This window comes from Venustampulla echinocandica (assembly GCF_003357145.1).
Source record: "Venustampulla echinocandica strain BP 5553 chromosome Unknown scaffold_16, whole genome shotgun sequence".
Classification (NCBI taxonomy): Eukaryota; Fungi; Ascomycota; class Leotiomycetes; order Helotiales; family Pleuroascaceae; genus Venustampulla; species Venustampulla echinocandica.
Genome location: NW_022474221.1, coordinates 194005 through 221175, shown reverse-complemented (window position 1 = coordinate 221175; position 27171 = coordinate 194005). Strand labels below are relative to the sequence as shown.

Genomic DNA, 27171 nt, shown 5'->3' with positions numbered 1-27171 from the left:
ATACACTGTTCTCGTTCTTAAAGCTAGTGCCTAGCCTTTATAGCCTTGCGTTTCACGAACGGAAATTTGATTCTTTTGCATTGCTATATTTATATGTACTTTTTATCTGTAAACATGTATTCTTAAGTTGAGATACATGTTCTTGTAGGTTAAGATATGATTCCATCCCCCGTGAGCTCTTGTTAGTATGACATCTTAATAAATAATTCAGAGCATATATTTTGTAGCGCATTTACTACCTTAATCATGTTGCTATCTTTCCTATAGGCTATATGGCACGGTAGTATTGTCACCTCGGTGATCTTCATAATAAATTCAATCCGGATAGTTTTAGTTTCTGCTCTCCTACATAATCGTTTTCAGATTGCTACAGTGCTCGAGGCCTTTATCGCCTAGGTAACATTTATTATCGCCCCCATAGCTGAGTTATTCATAAGTGTAAAATCGTCAGCTTTGATCCTCATGAGGTGCCTCTTTTGCTCACTACGCCTACCCTTCAGCCTCTCGTCCAACTCACTTCAAACCTGAACTTCTGGGGTCTTTCTTGTCCCCAAACCTCGACATTCTCACAATCCCAACACCATATAACACACAACGCGCAAGCTACAACCTTGTCTTGATCTGTTCTCTCACGTTTTCAATGCTCGCTTTGACAGTTACAGCAGTCAACATGTCGCAATGTAAGAGCACCATTGGTGCTACAAATGCGCGAATTATTGGCATTGTTAGAGCGCTATCCCCAAGGGATGAAATTCATGTGTTGCAGTCGGATCAGTCGATCCTACCAGGAGCACTCAAAGCGACGCCCAAAGAAGCGTTCAAACAGGGCGGTTCCCCAGATGGCACAGGCTTGCCACGGATTGGGGATAGAGCCACGAGTTTATACAACAGGCTCACTCAAGGACATGACTCTAACATATCAACTGTGGGACTTGGTGAAGACCCACATACCTCACGAGGGAAGGATGGATATAACAGTCTTCAACATATTCTAAAGTCAAAGAAAGAGGATCTTACAACTCTTCGTGTTGAATTGGAAGAGAACCAATATACCCACCTCACCAGAAGTCAGCTCCAACTCATACGCCATCAGTCGACAGCACACAATGTTAAGACAACTGTCCGATCATCTAGGATCAAGACGACCAACGGCCCGGCGTACAACCAAGATAACAAGAAATTTGTTACACGGGAACGTAGCATTAATACTACTTTACCTTCCACCCCATCCGTGAGACGCAGCTCAAGTATTCGGAAAGCACAAGACGAGGATAAGTTGGATCCTTCCCAACCAGCTCCTTCCAAACTATCCCAACATACGCGAAAACGTCCTGCAGCTACCCAGATTTCAGAGCAATTGTCCTTGCAATTAGAAACCCCTGTGGCAAAGAGACCCCTCACGGAATCAATTTCCACCTCATCGTTGCCCACGCCGCCAACCTCACCTCCGAACCCAATGTCCACACAACAGAAGAAATCCGGAGGGAATCGCAAAGACAAAGGAAATTGTGGAGACATTCAGGCCCCTTCAATTTCCACTTTAACCTCTACATCTAAATTTCTCATGGAACCCTCCTCGTCCTTCACTACCATCGCGCGGAAGCGGTTCGTCATCGAGAATAACACCAGCAGGGGGCCTACTAATAATAGGAACTCTAGCAAGAGACAATCCAAGAGCATTGCCGAAAGAATCGCCTATGCTTTTGTTGAGGATCCTTTCACTCCCAGCACAATGACCACGCCGCAGGAAATATGGGAGCGCAGATACAATACTCCTGCTCAAGCCGCTGAACGAGGAATGGCTCGCACTGCCCCAGCCGCCAACCTAGGCCCTCCAGCTCACTTTGCGGCTCATCAAACTCCCAGCTCTGGAGCTTCAATTGCCAACTTTCCTACTCTAGCTCCCAGTCTTGCAGCTTCAGCTCTTACTACTGCGGCGTCAGCTATGGTATCCAAGCAGAAGGAAATGAAAGGACTTCAGCAGATAATTCGGCAGTAGCTTATCACGGATCGACAGCTACTGGGAGGAGTTCAGCAGCGAATCAGGACACTTCGACATGAGATTGCCATTCTAGAAACCGACGATATGGCTGGCATCTCTACTTCTAAGGGGGGGTAATAGTTGCTATGAGTTGTAGCATGGAGATTAGCTACTCTAATAGAGTTTACTTCTAGCATCGTACAATGATATGCAATGAGTTTAAAATACAACCAAGCTTTACACAAAAGGTCTATAAAGTCACCCGCCTTTCTTCTTCGTGTTAGAACTTAATATAACGTGACTGGGAAACAAAAGTCAAATGCTCCCTTAATAATGTTTGATGTGTATATTAAATGCTGAGGGTGTGCCCCATTTAGCTATACTTATTTTATTTAGCCAATCCAGCTGATTTTACGTTTCCCCTTTTAAAATAATATTGGCTCTCTAGAGAGGATTGCATTTATATACTCGATTCCTTAGTGAGCCCTTCGTAATTGCCCATAACATCCAAGATATCTGGGACATTTGCTAGGTCAGGTTTTCTAGAATGTAGAATTCGTATAAATTGAGTGGCTGTTGCTTTGACATCTTCACTTCCTGTTCACACTGTCTATATAGGTGGCGCGGATTAATGCCCTTGACCCTTAGTTAGAAGTGTTCAAGTGCCTAAAGGCACAACGGATAATAAACCCTCCAAGCAACCTAGAGAGCTACTGAAGGACCTTCCATTGTCGTATTTCCTCTTTCCGCTTTCTACCTCGTGAATTTCCAGTGAGGCACATTAAATTTCAGCTTAGAGAATATCTAGGCGTTTAGTGTTCCTGACCGTGAATAATGCTCACCAAATAGATAGACGAATAGTGAGGCAAGTAATTTATTGACCACCCATCTTAATTTACATTATAAAAGAATAGACTTCGGAGGGAGAGGAACTGGAAATAAAAGATCAATGGGAGATAATAGAAAACTATTCATATGCACTGCTCAAGGGTTGGACTGCACGTAGGTAAGACAATAAAAGCACGGAAGCTAGGCGGATTACACTTGAGAAAGAAGATAAATCCCCCGAGGATTCAAAGTCCTAATTTTTAAAAAGTCTGGCTTGAGGTATGCTTTAGTCATAAGCAAAAATTCACAGGTTCCCGGGCGGTGAAGCTATCAAGATAACCTACTGCTATACTTTATCGCGGTGTCACGCGTTACCTGTCTGCGACCTTCGTTAGACATTGTTTTGATTTCAACAAACATCGATTCACAATCCACAATCTCCCCCCCACCAACTCCGAGACCCAAAATTTCGGGAGTGATATTTGTACAACGGTATCCTCGCACCATTGTTGCGGGCACTTCGAGGCAATGGCAACTCCTCCATCACAACTTCCACGGCCACAATGCCAAGAAACTCAATCCTCTTCGGCCCAGGAAAAGGCTAAAGGCGAGATCGATAACAAAAGCCACAAACAAAAATTGGAGACCTGCGAAAGAGCCCCAGAGAGCAAAGGAAAAGCGGAAGGAAAGGAGCTTTCAAGACTCCGTAGGAAATACAATATTGAAAAAACGCAACACCAGATCACCCAGTTAAGAGCATCTCAGCTAGACTGCACAAGCTCAAGTATACGGACTGAGTTGCAAGCTGCGCAGAGTCGATGTAACGATCTTGTTGCGGAAAACTCCAAGTTGGGAGCCAGCATCCAAGATTGTAAAAGTCACAAACTGGAGCTAATCCGAACTATTGAAGAGCTCAGAAAATCCAGTACAACTCACGTAAGTAGAGAACCCCAAAGAAACATTTTGTTGGGGCTAACTATAAAGACCGAATCATCTCAATCCGAAATTCGACAAATAAATAGATGTAACCAGAGCAAAGAAGACGGCCTGAGAGCTCGAATAAGGGGGTTAGAAGCTGATCTAGCTCTCCAAGGAGATATCTATAGTGGGCTACAGGACGATACACAGCGATTGGTCCGCGCGAGTGAGGAACTCAAGGCCACTCACACGTCCCTGGTAAGAAACGAGGGTGGAAGAGAACATTTTACTGAGGCTAACGATAAAGATTCAATCCTCAAATGAAGAAATACGACAGACAAAGCAACTGAAAAAGAGCGAAACCGATGACCTGAACAGACAAATTATCGAATTAAAGAAGAAACTAGCTGAACTAGTCACGGACAACACTCTGATCCAGCGTTTAAAACGAAAAGTTGAAGAGCTGGAATTTGGACACACTTTGAAACTCGATCTCATTAAGAAGATTATCAAACACAATGGTGAGCTTATTGAGGAGAGACAGGTCTTCAGAGAGAGAAATGCCAATCTCTACGCCGAGATAAGCCGCTTGACAGATCACAATATTGCCCTGGAAAGCGAGATAGCACTTCTATACAGGATGTCGGTAGAGTTAACAAGCCCGAAGGCTGGTGACAGACAGGGTTTGGAGGATCCGTTTAACAACGAGGACACTGATGGTACTGTAGAGCTAGAAGATAGAGGATCCGAAAACCCGACAAGAAGTGGACACTATGTCGAAGAGGAACGAGCCGACGACCCAGCTGATCATACTACTAGCGCTAAAGCACCTGGCAAAGCCCCAAGAAATCGGGGTAAGCCACCAATCAACAGAAGTCTCCTGGGTGGGAAGTCTGAAATGCCCCGGCCAGAGCCTCGTCCAGAATTAAGGCCTTGGGCTAGACCGGGATGGACCTGGGTCGCTGGTGTTAGCCTGTCCTTCCCACAGTATAGAATTAGACTAACAGACTATGGCAGTTTTGGCGCAGATATCCTGTCCACTGGATGAAGAAAGATGCCGGTATTAATGAAGTTGGTTCCGGAGGTGTCGGCACTGAGACTGCTGAGGCTGCAAATATCAAAGATGCTTGGGATGCTTCAGGTGAAGACACTGTAGCACGAGATGCTAAGGGTGAAGTTACGAATGGTTCCGTAGATGACCCTCCGGATGCTGATATGGAGTATGAGCTTGCTGAGAATGCCTTTTCGGATGATGACCTCTATGGTGCTTAGTGATGGTCTCGATAGCGCTGCGGCTCTAGCTCCTTGATTCGTGCTCTAGCAATTGGTGGGTAATGAGGAAATTTGATTCAGGTGTTGTGAGATTAGAGGAAAGCATGTTTGGGATATTATGGAAATGCGTGTTTATTCATAAGAACATCGACGGGATTGTTAGTCATGAGTCTTACTTCTGTATAAGGACAGTTGGGCAAGAAATGTCTATTAACAAGAACCCACTGTAAAGATAAGACTTATAAGCTAGTCAAAATAAAGAAACACAACTCAAGGAGCATAACCAAGACGTTCACATATAGAGTAGGTAGACCTGTGGAGTTAGAACTCTCTAGAGCCAAATTATTGATGGAGTACAGGAATTTGCTAGGCCCTATCAAAGCACGCGTAGTCTAAGAATAGTGGAGTGAGGGATTTCGGGAGGTTTAAGATAGCAATGGGTCGAATTAGTTTAGTCATTGGGGACATTGTAGTAAGACGTTCCATTTTTACATATCTTGAATAACCTACGTCGCCCAACTTACGATGGAGCAAGGTGTATCATTATATTGCAACCAATGTGGCCCCTGGCAGATAAAGCTTCTCTGGGCACCCACTACCAACCTCCCCCTACCCGAGCAGAAGACTGACGCAAGGGCTCAAGTACGTGTGCACACACTGGATAGTACAAGGCAGCGAAATATACAAGCTTGGCGGAATAAGAGGATAAAGTAATGTAATAATCGCTCGGAAAAAAGAAGATGCAGGTGCAGCACTTGCCAGCTATTAAGAATATGGTTCTAGGACAATTGCTTAAAATCAAAGATGTTGATAACTCGCGAACGAATAGAACATATTACAATATTGGAAGAGCGCCACAGTGAAATGATCCAAAGTAGTAGTATACCGAGCTACCCCCGGTGCCAACCCACCCGCGCCATGCTTGCTATTAAGACTGGTAAAAAGTCTTCCGGCTATTCTTCTATCTTCTATCAGTTAGCTCGTAATGTTTGGGAATCCACCCTTCTCCAACTTGGTCTTCCAGAACGTCAGATTCGTATCGTTGAGCCAGTTCTTGGTCGACCCGTCTTCCTTCACATGGTGCAGGGTAGCATAACCATCCGAGAAAGCGTTCCTATGCGTCGTAGCCAAGATGCTCCTGGTTTCTAACTCCAACGCCTCTTGTTCTGTTAGTTCATATTTATATTCCGCGTCCAGCACGCCATATATAAATGTCTGACTGGATCCAACACAAAACACATCACCACCAAAGTCGATTTAATAGAGACCCGGGCGAGTAGCTCCTGCACACATAATCCCATGGACAGCCCCATCCTTTTATATGAATAGACGAGGTTAGCTAGGATTTTTGAGGCAGCGGCAACTGAGATTTGGCGTTTGTGACGGAGTTTGTCAGTCGACATTACATTGCCAAGTATGCGAGCCAGTATCCACAACTACTAAGCACGCAATTAGAATGGGGTCCTGCCAATTCTGGGGTGTCTGTAGAAGCGGAGGCTATTGATGACTCGGCTCACTACAGCAGTGCCACCAGCCACTGTACCAAGTAAACAGCTGTTAATCTCGATGGCCTATTTCACTGTTTGACTAGCTATCTAGTTGCCTGCTGCAGCACTAGGTTCTGCTGCCATGATAATTCCACCTTGAAATCCGAATGCTAATGCCGTGGTACCGTGTGCGATTGACATAGGAAAGTTAGGATTAGCATTATCGCCTGTTATCGAGCGGAGGAAATATGAAGGCTGTATACATAGGAACACTAGGCCAGCAGGGCAAACTTCCATGTTTAGAAATCGGAAGCTCCAGATAAGACATAGGATAAGAGCTAGATACATACCGGCACTTGAGCTATCGGGGTATGGCGAACTTGGGGGATAAGGCCGGTGCTGGTTGGTAGAGCTCAATTTGATCAGCTTCGCAATGATGCTGCTTTTCAAACAAAGGCCTACTCGTACTATATCGTGCGACGAGTAAGTCATTTTCCAGAATTACAAGAGTCGCTGTCAATGGAGCGTTAGGCAGCTTGGACTTCGTCCAGGTCAGGTCCAGGTCAGGAACACGGCGATCAATGTAGAGGGTCCCACTTCGGTTAGTTGATCATCTCATGTGATATATTTCTGAACAATGCTGACATTCCTTTCAGCCTCGCACTAAAATTAGGGTGCAGCCTCGCCAGAAATTTCTGCCCATTCAGTCATCCAAAGCACAACTCGCATTTTGAACACAAGTTAATAGCGTTCTATTTTCCGCCGCCGCTAATGTGTCGATATCGATAGCATATAGCAAAACGGATCATATCATACGAAGCATGTTTAACACATTTCAAGCGCCTTTTGCCGGATCGTATAAACGCAGGACTCGGAGAATGCGGAGGTAGATAATCAGTCATCGACCATCCTTCATGCTGGCCTTCTGCAACCGCCGGAGTATAAGTATTACATCACAGCTTTTTAGAACCGGATTCTTGGCAAAACCAGCGAAAATGGATACGGCACAGGCAGCTGAAGCCGTTTTCAAGACGCGCATCTTGCCCGTCAAAACCACAAACCTAGGGGATTTCGATCAATTGACTAGGCTCGAAAAGTGGGAGTTGCCTCGGGACCAGGATATCATTCAGCCTTTACAACAAGCAGCGGAACTTCTCAAGAAGAGTAACATACCTGTCGGATTCCCTACCGAGACTGTTTATGGCCTTGGGGCAGACGCAACGAGGAGTGATGCTGTCAAGGGGATTTACAAAGCCAAGGGTCGACCGTTAGATAACCCCCTCATTGTCCATGTCTGCGACCTCAGTATGTTGCGCGAGCTCCTTGCACCTGCAGGCCAGACAAATGGGCATTCAGCATCCGCTCCGAATCCGAATCCGAATCCAATTCCGCAGATCTACTGGCCTCTCATAATGAAGTTCTGGCCCGGCCCTTTGACGATTCTTCTCCCGAACCCGAGACCAAGCAAGTTGGCACCGGAAGTTACAGCAGGACTCCCAACATTTGGAGCTCGCATGCCACAGTCCCCACTAGCCCTATCCCTTATAAAACTGGCTGGTGTCCCACTTGCTGCGCCCTCCGCGAATGCATCCACCAAACCCTCCCCAACGACTGCCGAACATGTCCTCCACGATCTCGATGGGAGGATCGAGATAATCTTGGATGGTGGGACTTGCCAGGTTGGCGTTGAAAGCACGGTGGTGGACGGACTCTGCAACCCACCTATTGTGCTTCGGCCGGGAGGTGTTAGTATTGATCAGCTCAGGGAGTGTGAAGGTTGGGAATGCGTCGTAAAAGGATATAAAGATGCGAGTGAGTTGGGCTCAACCACCCCAAGAGCGCCAGGCATGAAATATAAGCATTACAGCCCGAAAGCAAAGGTGGTTTTATTTGAAGCTACTCTGCAGCCAGCCACAAAACCCGCAACCTCCTTAGGAGCTGGACCGCTTTCGACCAGTGATGGGCAGGTGCCGCATATAGATTTGGAGCTTTTAGGTCGGCCCGCGAGGATTGGCATCGTGAGGACACGGCATTGGGACAAGTGGGCTGGGTTCCATCATGCCCCTGATGAGACCCAGGATCGAAGTACCACCACTCATGTAACTTCATCACATGATTACCCCCAAAACACCTCTTCTCAGCTGAGAATGGGCAAGCTCTGGCAAAGTGGGTCGCGGAAGACTGGCTCGCAATCGACTGAGGGCCGCCACCTAGCGGATATAATTGAGATCTCGTTAGGGAGCGAGACGAAAGATATTGCCCATGGGCTCTTCTCAGTCCTCAGGGAACTAGACCAGAGGAACGTGGATGTGATTTATGTTGAAGGTATCGAGGACGAGGGGGATATCGCTGCGGCGGTCATGAATAGGCTACGTAAAGCTGCTTCTATCGTCGAGGACTAATTATAGAACGGATGATACGGAGTAGAGGTTTCGAGTTCTCCATAGTTGAGCGCTCATCGATGTATACCCAATTTTCAGGGAGTGAATGACGACCACTAAGGTATTCTGAAAGCCCTTAATTTTTATTAGAGCTTGCTCTATACCACAAACCCAATCAAGAAGCGCTGTGCAATAAATACCGTAACTCCGAATCTATCTTTCTCCTAGTTTTGGATTTCCCCCCTCAGCCTTTGGCCTTTTTCCTTGCCCTCCCTCCCTCCCTCAAGCGTTTATTTGACGGGAGAATATATCCTACTCCCATAATCCGTCAACACTTATCCGCCAGCTCCACAAGCTCACAACCCCTGCCTCAACCAATCCCCCAACTTCGCCTTTCCGAACTGCGCCAGATTATTCATTCCTTGCTCACTTAGGTCAATGCCCTTAAGCTGCGTCACGTCCTGCGTAGGCGCCTTGCTGACGCGTTGCACAATGATGGTGGGGTCCGTCTCCAGAATGATACCGTCGTCGACCATCTCGTCAATAGCGAGGGAGACGAGGTCGTAGTTTTCGATTATGGTGCGTTTATCTACTGACTGTCTTTCCCCACGCAAAATAGTCAGTTACTAATCCACACCCCAGGGGAACATTAAACAGTCCGGAGGAACTAAAAGAGAATATCGCCCAGGTTCTGAACGGAATAACGTACTTGAACAATAGATGCAAGCTGTCCCTCATGCACAACACCACATTATATAGCATGATTTCATTCTCGTCCACGCCTCCTACTACGTACATCATCACATCACTCTCACTCTTATATAGCACAATTCTATTGTCGTATTGAATGATATCTGCCGTTTGCTTGGCGGTTTTCTCGAGGAGCCCTTTCTCGAATGCCTTTTGGGATTTGACGTCGGGGTATGCGGCTGTGGGGTGGTGTTGGGCATCTATTCGCAAGCAACGAAGAGTATATTAGCTTTGGGCTTATATCTAATTTAGTTGCGTAGGGGTGCTATGCGGAGGAGGGTCGCAAGAAAGTTAAGGAGGGGCCATACTGCCAGATGGTGCGTGATGCGGCGCATTGTAGTATTTTGCAAAGATCCGCGACCCGTCTTCTGAGTTCAGAATTATGATCGCGTTCACCGAGAAGAGGGACATGCTGGGCGCCATGGCTGAGGCTTAGCTGTGGGCTGCGAAATTATAAGATTGGGTCGAGGGTCTTGAATTTCGATGTCGATATCGATGTGTACCTACAGCACGGAACTCGCGAGGTGGTCGTTCGAGGCGCTTGCGGCCTGAGGTTACAGGCGCTAATAATATCCCTATTGTTTTTCCGGAATAACCTCACTTCGTGTACATCTCAATTCTCTATATCAACAAACACCCTACATCATACTTGAGCCTAGTAACGATAATGGGCCATGCCATAGCGTCAACGGAAACCGTATTTTTTTCTTATTTTTTTTTCTTTTGGTAGTACTTGAGTACTACGAGATATACCAAGTTCAATAAACTGAGGACTCATGGCCGCCTTATAGGCAATCCAAAGCGACGCTCAACGCCCACAGGGTGGATTTGAACACTGTCAGTGCCTAGGCAGGCACCCTATTGTCGCCATACAATCCAGGGGCAGCTGCATTAAATCAATGCAAGAGCAAGGAAGCTCTATGGGAACTAGCCTAGGCTCTGTTTGTCTATAAAATTTGCTCCATCTACCACTCCAATGACATAGCCATCAACTGAATATATCTTGTTCAAATAATCCATGGTAATGGAACTCTCCCATCTCCCGTTTCACCTCTCCAAGCCAAACAACAAGAAGTTTCCCCTTCAGCGTACCGCCGGAACCAATGAAGAAATCAACTGCGGCTGCCTCCGCGCCATCCAACAAAACCCGAAAACCTCGCCGCAAGGAATTCGATGACTATTTCGGGAGCGTTGACGACCTGGATAACTGGCAGGGGTTCTGTGAGAACCTAGGTCTTGAGGGGGGTCTGGGTAGTAAAACAAAATGCCGAAGGGTGGGTTACTATTGACTCGTTCTATTTCATATTTTTTCAGTGCTACTGCTATAAATGCACTTTATTTTCTGCCCCCTCCTCCCACCTCTGTGGGCCATCCTATTCCCGTCAAACCCCCCTACGGTTTAACACGAGAATACATGTTGACTTCTATGGGGTGCCACAGGCGCTTAGAAGCGTATGGGTAAATATTTACGACTTCCTCGATGCTCAAAGGCAGGGGGTGGTGGTCAAGAAGTTTGGGAGTGAGAAGGCACTTGCAAACTACACGAAAAAGAACTCTCTATTCTATCCAAGGGCGAAGGCAAAGGAAGGGGGCCCAGTTCGAGCCTTATTGGCCCATGTTGCTTAATGAGGTGGGGCAATACTAAATGGATGGCCCCGTCGCGATGGAAGTTTAGGGGGAGGCAAGAATTGATGTCAACAGCGCTACGTTGTAGGACCAACTAGCACCTCCACGGCCAAATTCTTATGCCTCGACCGAATCCAGGCCCATCTTCGCACTTGGTAGCTACCGATTTGGTCCCAATACCCTATGTTCTTGTTGTCGTATTCTCAAAGGTGCTACTTGTCCAAGCACTAGTAGGTGTGTGCCTGCTACAGCCTATACCGCGATCCCTGTTAGCCGATCAGATATTCCTTTATAAATGGCCTTGAGTTGACGATGAGAGTCCCCAGTGAGATGAAGCGTGCTCATATACAATCCTGGAATGGCTGGATTCGGTTTGGATCCCGCAATTAGGGACCGTAGTGCCTGGTGCCTGTGATGCTCCAACACGCTATCGTCTGCGCCCCGCAGCTTCGAGGCGGGTGATATTAGGCGGACTATTATTAAAATAGTCAACTAACTTACTAAACTATATTTTAGTACCATTCCGTCTATATTATTTCTTTACACTTGCCTTCGTTCTTAAACTGGATAGTCTCACAATCATCGCCTTAGCAAGTTTGATTTTCTCTCTTCCCATCCCATACTATGATAGATTTCGCGCTTGTTTAGAGTTCAAATGTTAGCATTGGTATAATGTTTCTATTCGCGTATACAAGCCATCTAGCTAGGTGCAGCCCACAAAGGGAGATATGTCCACACCAGCTAAGATCAGCTTCAATATATGCTCATTCCACCTTGCAATAATATCATATAGGTGGTCAGCGTTACACATGTACAATTTGTTCTGCAGTTTACTATTATCAACGCTTATTAAATGAGAGGGAAGAAATGCTTAAGACGGAAGTACTAGGTTTTCCCCTGGTATTAGAGTTAGTTAGGTAGGAGGATGGGTCTTTTTGTTTGAGCACGGGAACATCTTGGACTCACGATTTACTTGCACGTTTGACTCCATAGACTACCTAGGTGTGGGATTATATCATGGACTCATCGCGTTTAGAGCAATATCACTACCTTAAACAGCTCCAACTTGACCAAGGTAAAAGCTATTTCCCCTCTCTCCCTTCCCTCCAAATGTGTGTAGGTTCTCGGTTGTAGAATCTGTTAATCACTATATTTAAATAATACCACTCGCGGAATATGCGCAAAATACCTGTGCTGCTTTGTTATAGATTCCTGCAAATTTCGCTGATCCCATACATTACCTGAAAGTGAGACTGATGCCAGCCAATTTATGTCAGCTGAGTATCAAACTCTCTAATCCACCCCTTTCGTACCCAGGACTCCGAAGATTCCTCTACACTCTCCATTAACGAACCGCACCATGACCCTGTCCTTAATTACTCTGTGAATGTCCTCCTGCTTAATATGGTAGGGGCTTCGGAATTGCATGAATTCTGGTATTAGCGGTATCTTCCAGACACTAGTATATAAGTCGCTCGTCATGGGTAGCATCATCAAAACCCATATATAGATCCTCACCTCTCATTAGTTGAAAGGGCCTAAAGATGCGTCTTTAGTGCTAGTATTCGACCTTTTTGCATGTGACTCGAATATACGACGACTCGAGTAGTCTCAGCAACCCACCATCCCTATTTAAACTTCGGTATAGAGCCCATGCCCTAGCGAGAGAGCGGATAGATCCTACCGGGGGCTATCGGCTAAACGGAGATGCGGTTATAGGAATATAGGAACTTAACTTACTAGCTTTGCTCTCCTCGCTGTCGGTTGCCTCATCTCCTTTTACTTTGTAGGAGTCTGTCGAAGCTTGTTCTAACTGTGTAGCAATGCTGTGGGATCTCGCTAGGACACTCATCTACTGTATCTTGCTATATAATAAGGGGGGAAAAGCACACTTAATTTTGTTCTCTATTTTGGTCTATTTTGGTTTATTAGCTTTGAAGTCTTGCAAATATTCAGTTACCCGAGTCTAAGTAACCACGTGATTCCCCCCCCCCCCCCCCCCCTTTTCCTTCAATATTAAGGCCTATGTCAATTTATCGGTAATTTCATTAGCATATCTTTTGAGTGGGTTTATTGCCAAGTCAGCGTTTACATGGTTCTAGAAGGGTAGTAAGTGCCCTGTGTGCTGTCTAACACTATGTACAACAAACAGCTTTGGGAAAGTACAAATTTAATTCTAATGCCGCCAGCTTTAACCACCCGAGATTCGAACGGCCAATCAAGAAGCGGTGAGCGCAGTTTGGGTGCCGGCGGTGTCCACCTTCGAAGCATAATGTGAAAAATCAACAACCCAACAAAATGGATCACCCGTAACACTCGTCACGATCAGCGCCTGCCAGGCATGAGCTTAATTTGGACCTCCTCAAATCTCGACGATATATGAAGGCGTTTCGAGTCCCCGATATGGCTTTCACATAAGCTCGCGAGCTGCGAGTCGGGAAAGGTCGAACCCGACCTCATAGCGGCCGTAATATCAGCTCCAGCGATAGTGAGCAAGTTAGTTTCAACTTCGGGTTTGGGTCTCGCGAGAGCTTGCGGTATAGATGGTAGAACATGCTATTCAATTCCAACGGCCGAGTCGCCCCGACTTGACTTTGGCTTCGGCAGCCCGTTTATGTAAATATGATTCTCAAAAGAATACAAGATAGCATCATACAGTGGACTTCTGAGCCCAACTTGTTCTGGTGGGTTGATCGCGAGAGGGGAATTTCCGTGACCAGGTTCATTCTGGTCAGCCCCAGAGGAAGGAGGCCCCGAGTCTTTTGGCTCTCACAGGTATATTCGACGGTTCGAAGTGGTTATTTGCCATGAATTGGGAAATTCATCCTGATGGAAGGCAGAACTCGAAATCCGATAACCCAATGTGCCAATGGGCATAGACCCTTTTTCCTCTTAAGGCTTGCTTAGTTCCGCTGGGCCTTGCCCAAGCTTACTAACCCCGAACACAGTGTCGTTATAGAGAGAAGTGCAAGAATACAAGGTCAAAAAAAGACTGGAATATGTAAAGTTCGCAGCAGTTATCATTTGATACAACAAAACGTAGGTATGCTAGAAGGGCAAAAAGGATAATGAGCTGGCAAAAGAGATCTCAACTGCTAACTCCGTATTGCGTTGTATACAAAGTATACGAAGTAAGACGAGGAGAAAGTGGGACTTATGTAAGCTAAGTCTAACCTGTTTAGGGTAGCCGTTTCTCGTGTTGACTCAGAACAGATCAAAGAAGTGGTTTTCGACTACTATCAAAAAACACCACAACCCAAAATATCTTCAGGAGATTGGTAACGGGTCACCAGGCCCGTAGAAGACAATTCAATCATCGCCACGCACACAGTCGAAAGCTCCACCATGGCCCGCTACACCACCGTGCGCGTCTGCGCCAGACCAAGTCGATCCGAGGTCGCAGTCAAGCCACCATGGGCAACAGTCTCCGTCGTTTAGATATTCCCATGAATTGCACCTTCAGCATCGCCATATTGGCCCGTCGCCTTCTACGCCGTATCATCTTCAAAATTCGTTCGCCTATTCTCCACCGACCTCGGAAACACTCTTCGTACCAGCATCTTTGAATGATGAAGCCGTGTCAACGTACACCCAGCCAGCAGTGACTGCAGATTCGCCCCAATACCAGGCCACTTCTGTAATTGACTACTGGCCTACCCTCCCGGAAACTACTACTTCTTTTAACAATGTCACATTCAACAATCCCGCACCACCATTGAACTTGCCACTAGCTCAAGTTAACTCAACATACGACACCTTGTTCGACGAATACAGCTGTTTATCAAATTTTACACAGAGTCAGTTTATCGATAAACGGTGCATTTCAACATTGTCTAATATTCCCCTAGGCCATTTCCCGCAATATGGACCAAGCCCCTCTAATCACGCAAACATCCCGTTTGAAGCTTCCCGCATATCCAACAGTCCGTCTCCTCAAGCCTTGACTCCCATGAGCAAACCTCCTCCAAGCTCCTCATCCCGTGTTGAGAAACGCACGAAGAACACTCTCGCTGCCCGGCGTTACCGCCAAAAACGCGTTGACCAGATAAATGACCTCGAAGTGGCCTTAAAGGACACCCAGATGGAGAGAGACGTTCTAAAAGTTCGAGTTGCGAGGTTGGAAGGCGAGGCGGAGGCCCTGAGGCAGATTTTGCGGAACCGTGATCGTGATCAATAGCTGATATGTGGGGTGTTAGCTAGGTAATAACATAGGAATGAGAGTGGTTTGGTGAGGGTGTTGCTGTTGGTTCAGACGATGTCGGTTGGATGATCATGAGCCTGCAAGCTCGAGGCGATCACATCGGCAAATTGTGTTTCTTCATGTGGAGTCTCAGGTGTGATTTCTGTGTGAGAAGCTTACCATGATGTGGATGACGTTCACTTTTTACTCTATTTATCGCCTTTCTTTGATTTACTACATCGCACGCTCATTATATTTATATTGTATTTAGATATGCCTTGAATCTCATCCCATTTCCATAGTCAATCACCAACGGTCATTATGAGTCGAATATACAGATACTCGCTGACCTGGCCCGCAATGAACACCACTACCCGATCAAGCGGATGGTACTTTCGAAACAGAAGGGTCGCAGCGCACAAATTGCTATACGACTGTAACTTGGCCGACTAAGTCGATTTCCAAGCAGACGGATGACCAAGATGCTCCCGAAACCACCAGTAATAGACAATATCACAGAATGACGAGCAATGAGCGAGTATGAGTCATTTCTCGTGACTTTGTCTCAAGATCACCTGACTTTGTATACAAACATGACCTTGTCTACAAGAGCGGTCTGGAACTTGAATTAAAGGCAGCGAGGATTCCTTGTTCCAACAGAAATTTGGGACTAGGTTGATGAATACCTCGTGGTCAGCGACCGCAAGCAATTACGGTAAGTTTGCAAATAGTTCAACGATCACTTTACCGCTTCGCTATTCTGCAATGTGATACTCGAGGAGTATGTCTACAGAAAAGTAGTCCCCACAGGCTGCTAGCAATTGCAAAGAACCATGGCCTCCGTTCTCCGGGTAAACAATTGGCCATTGTGGACGAACACCTCTGGAAATGGGTCCTGACTCCACGTCAATCGATGCTTACATACCTTACGTACATTACCTACCAAGGTACCTCCCTACCTAGGCACCTACTAGGTAGCTAGGTATGCTCTACAACACGGGACGTAATGCGTAACCAACTACCCGAGGTGAAAGTTATGGAATATATGGGCACCGAAGTTCCTGTATAGGAGAAGGGCTGAGTAGTATCAGTGTTAGAAAGTAATATAATTTGCTTTTCTGAAGGTCCTTGGCCTTTGTTATCATTCTGAACCCAATCAAGGGAGGAAATGGTTGATTTGAAAGTGATACAAGCGTCTCTGTCCTGAATCAGTGAAGCCTGGATGTATTGATCTCTTTGGCGGTGGATTTGTCGTATACGCGGCCAGCTCCAAAGCTCTACTTGTCGTGTCGATCATTTTAACACCAAAAGCGGCTCTTCAAACATTCATCCTGTCTCTTTATTCTCCGCTTGTGCTGCCCATCAAGCAGTTGCAGACCAAGGGCGGGCATTCCAGGATCCAGCACAGATGGACATTTGACCTACTTTAGAATCGAGCCTATGCCATAAGTGATTCTTTAATATGAGGCTCTCAGGTAACGGGCCCTTCTCCAACTAAGTTTAACAGCCGCCATTGGCATTGGAATATTCAGCCGTTCTTTCTTGTCAACTTTTGAATTTATTATAACCCAATTTAGCTAGCCGTGGATTTAGTTGGGAATCTGCCTCTTGGCTCGAAGTTGCACATATGCGTGTCTCCTATGAAACTCCAGGAAATAATCATACAACTCCGCATCCCCGGACTCCAATCTCAGTTCCAGCGCCCTCTCTCTCGTGATGAATCTACCTTGAGGTTCGGTTTTGTAACTACCCATATAGCCATGACGATAATATATCCGATTCGGACCCATCCATTCCACCAAAAAGTCAAACTGATACGTTTGGTTTTCGATATCTGGCTAAATCCCTATGCCAAACTCAAAGACAGCATCTGGATTTGGCGCGCTAAGTTTCACCTTCCCGTGGATATCTTGGTGGGTTCGGTACAATGGCTTACAAGTCAGACCGAGACATGTCGAGGAAATTTCCTCAATGTACTCGAATATTTGTAGGAGAATATCGGTGGGGAGTTTAGGCAGTCGCGCACTTAGCGTCAAGTTCCCTAGGACGCGTTAGATTTGTAAAATCTAAGGGGGAATTGGCTTACCAAAGTCGAGAGAATCTGGGGATAGTGTGTCGACTCGCAAGGCCGTCATGGAATGTCCCGCTTCGAGTGTCCGGTGCGAAGACATCTTGGCCCCCCCAAGAACACTTGTGTGACCCTCGTTGGGAACTTTGATACCAACTGGATATTCCTTCACATTGACTGATAGGTGTGGTCTCTCTGTGCCTCCCATATCGGAGACTCTGTGGCTGAAAGCTGGTCGAGCAGGTTGAAATCACATATATGATTAATCCGTTTTTGGAGCCCATTTTAGAGAACCACAGTTTTAGCTATAACATGTCCGCAAAGAATTCATTCACTCTTTCCTTCCCGTGCTCGTTCTACGATTCTGCCTTAGAATAAGCGAGTAAATAGGGGAGCGGTTATAGTCACGTGAGCCCCAAAGCCAGTAAATCTTGCACTCCTCAAATATTTTTCCAAGGCGCCCCTGTAAGTGAAGTCTACGCCGAGGAGATTTAATTATGAAATATTATATTTTGCCGCGTCACTGTCAGTTTATGCCTAACCCAGTGTACTTAGATCACTAAAACGTAGCTCAAAGCCAAACATAATTTTCGAGTTAGGACATGAACTGTACTAACCCTTATGCTTTATTGATATAGTACACCTGTATACAGGTTTATCTAAATCGAAGCCAACAATGTCCAAAGGTGCAATATATTTTCAAATAAGTCTTATCCTCTCATCCTCTATCACAGTTTCGTTCGATATTTCGACCTTGGCCGAAGCAACGTCGATATAAGAACGTTCCGTCGCAGCCAATTATATATCTTGAGGCGAAATCCTCGCCGCTGCATCGAAAAAGAGGTAGCCGAGTTGCCAAAAGTAGCTAGCCACGTCTTCTCATTAGTTGTTAACAGTGAGATAAAAAAAAAGGGGGCTTTAGAAATATCTACGATACAGCCCTTTTTCTCAGGCATTCCTTTTCAACCAGACAACCCTAGAAGGTTTAATACCACTTGTAATTGTGCCTGCTCATTCTACCGTTCAACTCTAGCCCGAATAATGTAAAGGGCTGCAAGGTCATTAAGCGCGGTTCTCAGTTAGCTACGATAGTTCGTTTACCCCTTTAATAGCTATCACTTTGAGGCTTTGAGAATTATACTGGAAGTAGAAAAAGAGCTCCCAATTGGCTTCTTAAAGCCGTTTACTTCACGGATTCCAAGAATGTTATATATACGACGAGGTCTCTTACAAAATTTCCAAATACTAAATTAATATTTGGATTCGCTGCCAAAGCGCGTACTCCCTTTTATAAATTATGCTGCCTGTCATTGATTTTCTCTACTATAATCCTATCCACACTATAGCTACGATATTCCTACTAGAATCAATATTTTGCGCTCTCTCACCACGGCCCCCGAGAGATAGCAGTGCGTTTCGCCTTCTCGTATGCACCCCATACCTGGGAATGCACGGATTCAACGCCAGCTAACCGTCTGACAAACTGGCACTTTTCCCAACAGAATACGAAGTCTCTGCTCTCCATCTACTCCCGAATAAAACCGAGCAAACAACACACCTTGTACACATCCACGGATCCAATCTTAGCCAACACGATAGGCCTAGTACATTTCTAGCGGAGGCGGTAACAGCGCCGATTTGTTAATTCTAAGCTAAGGGATTCAAAAGGGTGGAAGTAGGAGATGGTTTAGATAATAACGTCTGGCGGCAGTTTAGATAGCGGAGATGATATATCGGCGGCGTCTAGACGATGGGATTTTGAATAGTCCATTGCAGCCAACGAGACCAAGATTCCTGGCCACGGGTGCGGGAGCGCAATACCCGACAACAGAACTTCTTCTTCCTTTTGTGTCTCGAGTATTAAGATTGGGGATAGTGGGGGCACATGGCTAAATTTCCTTTGGATACCTTGTTATCGGGATGTGCAACATAGACCCTATTAATATGGGATTGCGGATGCTGAGAAAAATTGGCTACACTTCAAAACGACGAGGTTACAACTACAAGAGTGTTTTCTAGCCGCCCTTATAAGAGGATCTTCCAAATGCCCATAACAATATAGCTACACCTAGTGGATGTACACATCGGTAGCCGACGTCACGATGCACCTTGAGGATTGCTGACGTTGTTGGACTGACAGGTGCACAGATGAACCGACACACTAATTTACATGCCCTAGTAACGCCCGGGCTTCTAAAACGAGACGACTTACTAAACGCCGAAGACAATGTTCAAAGGGCATAGTACCACTCAGATTTAGTCCGTGCCTTGAATATGTTCGATAGTGTCCCAAATAATTAATAAACTTGTAGAAGATCTCCAGGAATGTATGCAATAATCCTCTGTGTTGTTGAATTTCTAGTGCAATACGGACAAAGCAGGTACCAAGGTATATAAACCGGTAGTAGTATACTTTGCAAGTACCATGTACAGAAAATACCCACAGGGCGCTTCCACTTCTCACCGGTTTAAACCATTGAATTCTCCCCTAAGCACCTTCAGCTCCGGGCTCACAGCTTCCCTCGATCTCAGCGTCAATACCGCTGCCTTCTGCGCAAGATCAATCAAAGGCTTATCTAGCCTCGCTCCACTTGCCAACCCCGCAATAATAACACCCAAAAATGTATCACCCACACCGTTAACACTAACCACATCCTGCACTTGCTCAACAGCAGGGAAAAGTCGCATATACACCCCTCCAATTTCCGCACTCCCATTGGCGTTCCGACTGAGGATATATGGTGCAGTATTAGGATCTTTCAACCGCTTATCACCAGGTTTGAGGAGCTCTGTCATCAGCACACCTTCGGGGCCTAATTTCGTGAGTATTATGGGGATGAAAGGTAAAAGCTGGATAGTTTGTAGCGGTATGCCTTCATCAGTCATTTTCTTATTCGTTAGCGCAACAAAGCGCTCGCGAGCACCGGAACTAGGAATCCCGAAGGAATCAATCGCTTTCCACCATTCGTCGGATTCGAAGTATTCGTGTTGCTTGGCAGATGCGTGCATTGCGGCGAGTTCGAATTGATTTGGTGTGGCGAGGTCTACAACGTTATGGGGGAATGGGTGGATGCTTATTCCATCGCCGGTAGAGGTGGTGGGCTGGAACAGCTTGATGGATTTGGGTACTGAGACTGGCTCAAAGGCTATTCTGGCATTGGAGCGGGATCCTTTTAGGGAATCCAAGAGATATTTGATCGAAGAAGGGCTCCAGTTCGCGTCTATGACCGACCACTTGGATCCTTTTGATGTTTGCTGAATCCATCCAGGGAGCATGGTTTGGCGGATTTGGCACGTGTCAAATATGCTCATATCGGCCATTGCAAGGATCAAGTCCTTTTTTCCGTCATTCATTGCCACATATCTAGCTGTGCAATGTGTGGGGTGCTGGTCCTTGGGGTGCTGGTCCTTAGGGCTTATAGAACGAGTGATACTTCTTATGCCTTGTGTATCGAGACCCTTAATCCGTAGTTGGGTAACGACCTCATCCCCGGTCCTAAAACAATATCAGCATGTGCACACTATTTATGGAAAGGGAGGCCCAGGTTTACCTATCTGTAGCAACCAGGCTACATAACCTCACAGTTAACTCGCCCGCTACGAGGTGAGCTGCAAGGGTCACATTGTGACCAACCCCTCCTACGGTTTCGGCAATGGTGCCAATATTTGACGTTTTCATGTGAGGCGCGGCATCAGTCATTGGGCCGGTGGGAACGGATGTCGATTCGTCGATGGTGTTAACAGCACGAGGGATGTAGTCGCAAGAAATATCCATGGCGATGGACCCAAAGACAATGATATCGGCGTTAGGCATGTGCTGATTGATTGCTTCGCCTTGGGTTATTTCGTTACTGTCCTAAATAAAGCGTAAATGGTCAGCGCTTAAGATTTGGCAAGCTCCGAGGTGGGTCTAAGTTGCGACGTTGTAGTGCGTTAATTCACACCTGACCTAAGAGTTCGAGTTCCACATACAGTCTTTATCTTGGAGGGCATCTTCGCTATCTTGGAGGGCGTCTGCTTGATATTAGATGGCGTCTGTCTACTTTGAAAATTAGACACAGCTGGGTTGGTGGTTTCGCCTTTCAATCTAGCGAGCTCTACAGCAACATATGTGGCCATAGTCACATTTGAATGTATCAATGCCCTGTTAGCCACAACGCTGTTGCCCTTTGTAAGTTCCTTAATACGAGAAAGAATGAACGGAGTATTCAAGTGTCCATGATGTCCTTGCTCGGTAGCCTCTTTGACAGCCTTGTCTATGGCTATGTCAATCTCGGTTTTTGGTATCGAGAATTCTTCGGGAAGGGGATTTGCAAACAACATCCCCGATCGATTATTCATGAGTTCTCCGGAGACTATGACAATTAGCACTAAAACTCCACGGGGAAATAGAATTCTAACAAATCATTGCTGCAGCTTCTGCTGCGTTTTGCACAACTAGTGGACTCCTAATGCCACTGTCACGACTGTAGAAGGAAGGGAGATCAATGTCCCCTCTGCGGCCATCTGCAAAGGTGCAGACTGGGACTCCTTGGGTCTCTAGGTACTCCAGGGTCCGGGATAGGTCGAGGAAACTTTTGCAGCCGCTACTTACGACAGCGACAGGTGTACGCCCAAGTTCAGTGAGATCAGCAGAAATATCCAAAGTATCTTGACCACCACGGTGAACGCCTCCCAGCCCACCAGTTCCAAAGACTTTAATGCCGGCTTCCATTGCTATCATCATGGTGCCTGCTACGGTGGTACCCCCATTCAGTTTATGTCCAGCAAGGGCCTATAAAATCGATTAGAATTACTAACAAAATGAAGCATGCATCAAAAACGGAGCCACAATATAAGGCCGTGTGGATGTAAATGGAAGCTACTCACCATACCCGTTATATATGGAGTATCTCTCCTTGAAACCTTCATGGTCTCTGGGTTGCCCGCGGCCGAGGCCAGACGAGTAATCTCCTCTGTGTCGAGCCCTACGCGGATCACACCGTCGAGAACACCAATAGTGGCCGGGATACCGCCATTTTTCCGAACTATTGCCTCAAGCTCCAAGGCAAGTGCAACATTATCCGGGTACGGAAAGCCATGCGTGTAAATCGTCGTCTCCAACGCCACCACAGGTTGATTAGAGGCAACAGCGGCTCTAACCTCCTCTGAGATCCGGAAAACCTTGTGCCGATTAATGCGCCACTCTGTTTTCCGATGTTGACTTATACCCTGAGGGGCGCCGCGCACTTTTGAAATCTTCCTGGTATCTTCATCTTTTGCGCTGCCCGAAGAGTGATTTTCAGAGGGCGATTTGCGGAATCGATCTAGGAACGAAGAAAATCCCCGCGCCTGGCATGGGAGCCGCTTGAGCTGCCGTGCACCGTAAGGGAGCTGTTTGGGGAGAGCAACGCGAATCATAGCTGCCAGCACCCGCAATGAAATCCCTGTACGGTGGTAGTTTGTGGTGGGGGGGGTTAAAGTTAAGGGGCTGATTGTATCATTGGGATGACTAGACTAGAAGACTCGAGTACCGGAGACGCTCATGTTCGCAGGAAGTGGTGGTGCGAACTGGGGGATTTCTGGGTAAATAGTACATGCCCCGTAAGAATGAGCGGGGCGCTGATCTGATCAGTGTGGAATCTGTGTGTACAGAGTACTTCGTCGATGTTGAGGATTATCACGCACTAGGACTACCGCTGTATGAGCGCTGCGGGAGCGCTCCGTGAGTGGTTGTTTGCAAAGTCAAAAGCCATGGTGGGAGCCTGAGGCACTAGATCCTCTCGACGTCTCTGCTCCGTATTGCGGCTTTGTTGCTGCTGCTTGGCATCACGACCACTCTCTCTACCTGCGACACTTCCCACTTCTCAACCAATCCAAGTCTGGCACGAAGTTTGGACGCAGTGCGATATACATCCTTCGTAAGTACTCTCAGATCGAACCGATCAACCTGGGCACACGACAGTACGTACCGTGGTAGGTATGGAGCCCAGCGTGGCCCAAAGCGGATGCGCATTAATAGCTTCTACGCAACGACACAGTTCCGAGACGCGAAGTCAATCTCCCTGCTCATCTCATATATCGCGCTATTATACTGGCGTGCCTTGTTTTCGCAACTTCATCTACATGTCACTCCTTCGTCCCTCGTTTTTCCGTTTCCATTCTTTTAACCCCAATTTATCCCCGCCATGATGGTGCAACTGTTTCCATCCAGTGTTGCTCTTGTCCTGCTGCTGCAGTATGCGAATGCCCAGGCGATTGTTAATGGCCAGATTTACACGCCTGGCATTGCGCTGGTAGATGCGCCGCAGCCAAATACGCCGCTGGGCGGTGGTGAGTTTCGCTTTTGCTGACCTTGCTGAGGTTATATATCCTCTGCTAACATTGGAAGACCATTTGCAAGTAGCACTCGATGTCACCTCAAATGGGCAGCTCCAACTTCCGCCCTACCCCAAGGACCCGGTCTCCGCAATTCACAACATCACTATTTTCCTCTCCAGTTACGCGACCGGCAAGAATTTCACCATTTCGAATGGCACTGCTGGTGCAGGAAATGCGAGCCTCGGGGAGATAATGCAGCAAGAACCAGGCAGCACAGTAAAGCATGTCAACTGGGTGTGGCCGGATTGCTTGGCCGGAGACGGTGATCCCAAAGATCCCAACAGCGCGAGAGGGGCCTATAATGTGTGTTTCGATATTTAATCCACGATGACACGGGGGCTAACGATGGCAGATATCGATACGCCAGAATTTTCGAATGAACGGCACCAGTATGTACACCATTTTCGACCTCCCCATCCGCGTCACAAACAGTATCCCCGTCGCGCCAAACCGGCCTCCGTGTGACATGTTGAACAACCCGATGCTCGATCAAGCCACATTGAACGCGTCGGCGAGTTGGTTCACTCGGATAGCTGGCACGGCGATTGAAACCAAGGGAACTGGAACAGGTATCGGCGGTCAAAAGCCACAAGCCCAGCCGAAGGATGGGCTCGGCGGGGCGGGTTCCTTGGATTGGTGTTCAGGGCTTCATAGTCTGTGGATGGTGGTATTTGTTTTTATGTTTCCGTTCTAATGTGGGGAGTATCGCCTGAGAGTAGTTTTTATTAGTAGTATAGAGTGCCCACTGTAGTATTACATCCAGTACCTAGAGGTATTAGGGACGGGGACCCGTGTCCTGCGCCATCGTATTCTGTTTTGGCCAGCAAGCACGCAGAATAGGTATACTTGGCACACGTACATACGGTACCTACATACGATGTAACCGAATAATGGTATTATTTGCTCTACGCAGAGCCTTTGTGTGTGTTTAGATCCAAGATCATCCTCATCTTCATGTCGTATCTACCCCAGATATACCCCAGATATGCCCCATAAATACCCCATATCTAATACGCCGTAAGCACCGTGCCTCCGTACTCGTACTGGAATATATAATAGTAAGAAGGTACGTGCAATTGGCCAATGGTTGGCTGGGGCTTTGGACTACATGTAGCCGCAACCCCGCGTTTCGTATCACTTATCACCTCGGTCCCCAGCTGCCAACCACAAACCAGATGAAAACATGAAGTGTTGATTGATTGCGCTTTTTAACTTTAAGGAAGCCTTAACTGGCTTTGTACTATAGCAGTCCGCAAAGAGGGTCCATCTAAGTGGGCTATTGCTTCGTACACAGGTACCTACCTACCTGTCACCCGATTGCACGTCTCCCGCTCCATTGCTATATACCACGACGCCCACTCACATCTACAACAGACGTACCAAACGCGTCGTTGGCTTCGTTCTTTTTCTCCATCCATATACCATTTACTCCTAACCTCACTCACTCGAAATGCCGATGCACAACGGCTGGCTGCCGCGCGAGGGTAACTTACCACCCATCTCCTCCCTTTCCGTTTCCCCCGTATATAGCATTTATACTTATCGATACTAACAATACGAATCGTCAGGTCTCACCGCTGATCCCGTTGGCCGCTTCATCAAGAAAACAGCGCTCAATCCAGCCGTCACGTTGGCCATCCTGCTCCTCGCTCGGTACACTAAGAAAGGTTCTGACCTCTCCATCCTACACGAGACCGCTATCTCGCGCGTCCGTAAGCTATTCTACTTCGGCCTTATCCGCTGGGCATCCGCATACCTCGATGCTGGTGTGTTGGATAACTGGACAAAGGATAACTATGATTGGAATAAGGAAATTGTGCTGGTTACTGGAGGAGCGGGAGGTATTGGTGGAAATGTTGTTCAGTTATTATCGGAAAGGGGGATTCAGGTGGTTGTGTTAGATGTGATCCCTATGACCTTCGAAACCGGTATGAGGATTCCGATCCCACCCCTTCTCGCACCCTGAAAGGAAGCTAATATATCTTATCATAGCATCTAATGTCTACTATTACAAATGCGACATCACCTCCACCTCCACCATCGCCACTGTGGCGGCGGAAATACGGAAAGACGTCGGCGAGCCCACCATCCTAATCAATAATGCGGGTGTAGCCCGCGGAAAGAACATCCTCGAGGCCACCGAGAAAGATGTCCGCTTCACCTTCGAAGTCAACACACTAGCCCACTACTGGATTACCAAAGAATTCCTCCCCTCAATGGTAAAGAATAACCACGGCATGGTCGTAACAGTCGCATCACTCGCTGCTTTCATCACGGTACCTAGCATGGTTGATTACGCTTCTTCCAAAGCAGCAGCGCAATCTTTCCACGAGGGCCTTACCGCAGAGTTAAAAACGAGATATAATGCGCCAAAAGTCCGAACGGTTATTATCAATCAAGGTTACACCAAAACCCCGCTGTTTGAGGGGTATAATAATGATTCGCCCTTCCTCGTGCCGTCACTGCAACCCGAGACAGTGGCTGAAGCCATCGTGAAGAAAGTGTTGACCGGGCATAGTGGTCAGGTTATTATTCCAGGATTCGGGGCGACGTTGACATTCTTGAGGGGGTTTCCACATTGGTATCAGAATCGACTGAGGAGTAAGGGGAAGGATATTATGACGAATTGGAAAGGGAGACAGGTTATTGATGTGGATAGGTGGACGGCGGCTGGAGAGAAAGGGGAGGCCGGTGGGGAGGCTACCGAGTAAGTCGCTCCTAGTTTAATTGCCTAACTCGGGTAAGATATTAATAGTTTTTCTGCAGGTCCGCAGTTTTGGTGCAGCCAGGTAGCGAGTGAACGAGCGAAACTCCTACGTGGAACTTGTTAAGGGGTCGCGATTGGCAACTTTCCATAGTGTGGGACATATATATTGTCAGTCCATATGAATTCCGGTCATCATATCATATCTCGCGTTTATGCTTTCGACCTGGAATAGGAGTTCACATTTCTAAACCAATATTCTGATTTCTAATCGCGCTCGCCTTGGTTATCATTATAGCAGTCGTTAATCGTAGGTATAGTCAAAACAATGAAGGGTCACTTGTTATCTATGATAATAAATACCTTGGGCCTTGGCAACTTGTTCCGGGGGGGGCGAGGTATGAAAAGAAAGAATCAGGCGAGGAACACTGTTTAATATCAATTCGAAAGCATGCCTTTGTGATACGAAATGTTTTGGTGCCGAGAATAACGTGATGGCTCCGTCGTTCTTCGCCAGGGTAATGTATTTCTGACCGGATAATTCTGCATGGTTTTGCTAATCAAGATCTCTAATTTAACGGCTATTATAAGGCGATGAGGGGAGGGCGCTAGCATT

The 27171-nt window shown here is 46.8% G+C and overlaps 9 protein-coding genes across 9 annotated transcripts; 7 read left to right on the top strand and 2 right to left on the bottom strand.

Moving 5' to 3' along the window:
- Positions 1 to 670: 670 nt before the first annotated feature.
- Positions 671 to 1999, top strand: BP5553_10583 (uncharacterized protein; the record flags this gene model as incomplete). Its single annotated transcript, XM_032019206.1, has 1 exon — positions 671 to 1999. The coding sequence occupies one exon, from the start codon at positions 671 to 673 to the stop codon at positions 1997 to 1999; it is 1329 nt and encodes a 442-aa protein (XP_031864646.1).
- A 1338-nt stretch (positions 2000 to 3337) lies between these two features.
- Positions 3338 to 4999, top strand: BP5553_10582 (uncharacterized protein; the record flags this gene model as incomplete). Its single annotated transcript, XM_032019205.1, has 4 exons — positions 3338 to 3745; positions 3794 to 3985; positions 4035 to 4694; positions 4745 to 4999. 4 exons carry the CDS (start codon positions 3338 to 3340, stop codon positions 4997 to 4999), a joined length of 1515 nt encoding a protein of 504 aa, XP_031864645.1.
- A 918-nt stretch (positions 5000 to 5917) lies between these two features.
- BP5553_10581 (uncharacterized protein) lies at positions 5918 to 6148 on the top strand (the record flags this gene model as incomplete). The annotated part of the gene is made up of 1 exon (XM_032019204.1): positions 5918 to 6148. One exon carries the CDS (start codon positions 5918 to 5920, stop codon positions 6146 to 6148), a length of 231 nt encoding a protein of 76 aa, XP_031864644.1.
- Positions 6149 to 7481: 1333 nt separating this feature from the next.
- BP5553_10580 (Translation factor) lies at positions 7482 to 8888 on the top strand (the record flags this gene model as incomplete). The annotated part of the gene is made up of 1 exon (XM_032019203.1): positions 7482 to 8888. One exon carries the CDS (start codon positions 7482 to 7484, stop codon positions 8886 to 8888), a length of 1407 nt encoding a protein of 468 aa, XP_031864643.1.
- Positions 8889 to 14588: 5700 nt separating this feature from the next.
- BP5553_10579 (uncharacterized protein) lies at positions 14589 to 15420 on the top strand (the record flags this gene model as incomplete). The annotated part of the gene is made up of 3 exons (XM_032019202.1): positions 14589 to 14666; positions 14707 to 15040; positions 15092 to 15420. 3 exons carry the CDS (start codon positions 14589 to 14591, stop codon positions 15418 to 15420), a joined length of 741 nt encoding a protein of 246 aa, XP_031864642.1.
- Positions 15421 to 17261: 1841 nt separating this feature from the next.
- BP5553_10578 (uncharacterized protein) lies at positions 17262 to 17594 on the bottom strand (the record flags this gene model as incomplete). Its single annotated transcript, XM_032019201.1, has 2 exons — positions 17262 to 17464; positions 17510 to 17594. 2 exons carry the CDS (start codon positions 17592 to 17594, stop codon positions 17262 to 17264), a joined length of 288 nt encoding a protein of 95 aa, XP_031864641.1.
- A 2357-nt stretch (positions 17595 to 19951) lies between these two features.
- Positions 19952 to 22891, bottom strand: BP5553_10577 (Uncharacterized protein; the record flags this gene model as incomplete). The annotated part of the gene is made up of 5 exons (XM_032019200.1): positions 19952 to 20987; positions 21043 to 21347; positions 21464 to 21846; positions 21893 to 22265; positions 22361 to 22891. 5 exons carry the CDS (start codon positions 22889 to 22891, stop codon positions 19952 to 19954), a joined length of 2628 nt encoding a protein of 875 aa, XP_031864640.1.
- Positions 22892 to 23661: 770 nt separating this feature from the next.
- BP5553_10576 (Uncharacterized protein) lies at positions 23662 to 24545 on the top strand (the record flags this gene model as incomplete). Its single annotated transcript, XM_032019199.1, has 3 exons — positions 23662 to 23803; positions 23862 to 24154; positions 24204 to 24545. The coding sequence occupies 3 exons, from the start codon at positions 23662 to 23664 to the stop codon at positions 24543 to 24545; spliced, it is 777 nt and encodes a 258-aa protein (XP_031864639.1).
- Positions 24546 to 25301: 756 nt separating this feature from the next.
- BP5553_10575 (NAD(P)-binding protein) lies at positions 25302 to 26651 on the top strand (the record flags this gene model as incomplete). The annotated part of the gene is made up of 4 exons (XM_032019198.1): positions 25302 to 25335; positions 25420 to 25779; positions 25844 to 26558; positions 26618 to 26651. 4 exons carry the CDS (start codon positions 25302 to 25304, stop codon positions 26649 to 26651), a joined length of 1143 nt encoding a protein of 380 aa, XP_031864638.1.
- Positions 26652 to 27171: the final 520 nt, after the last annotated feature.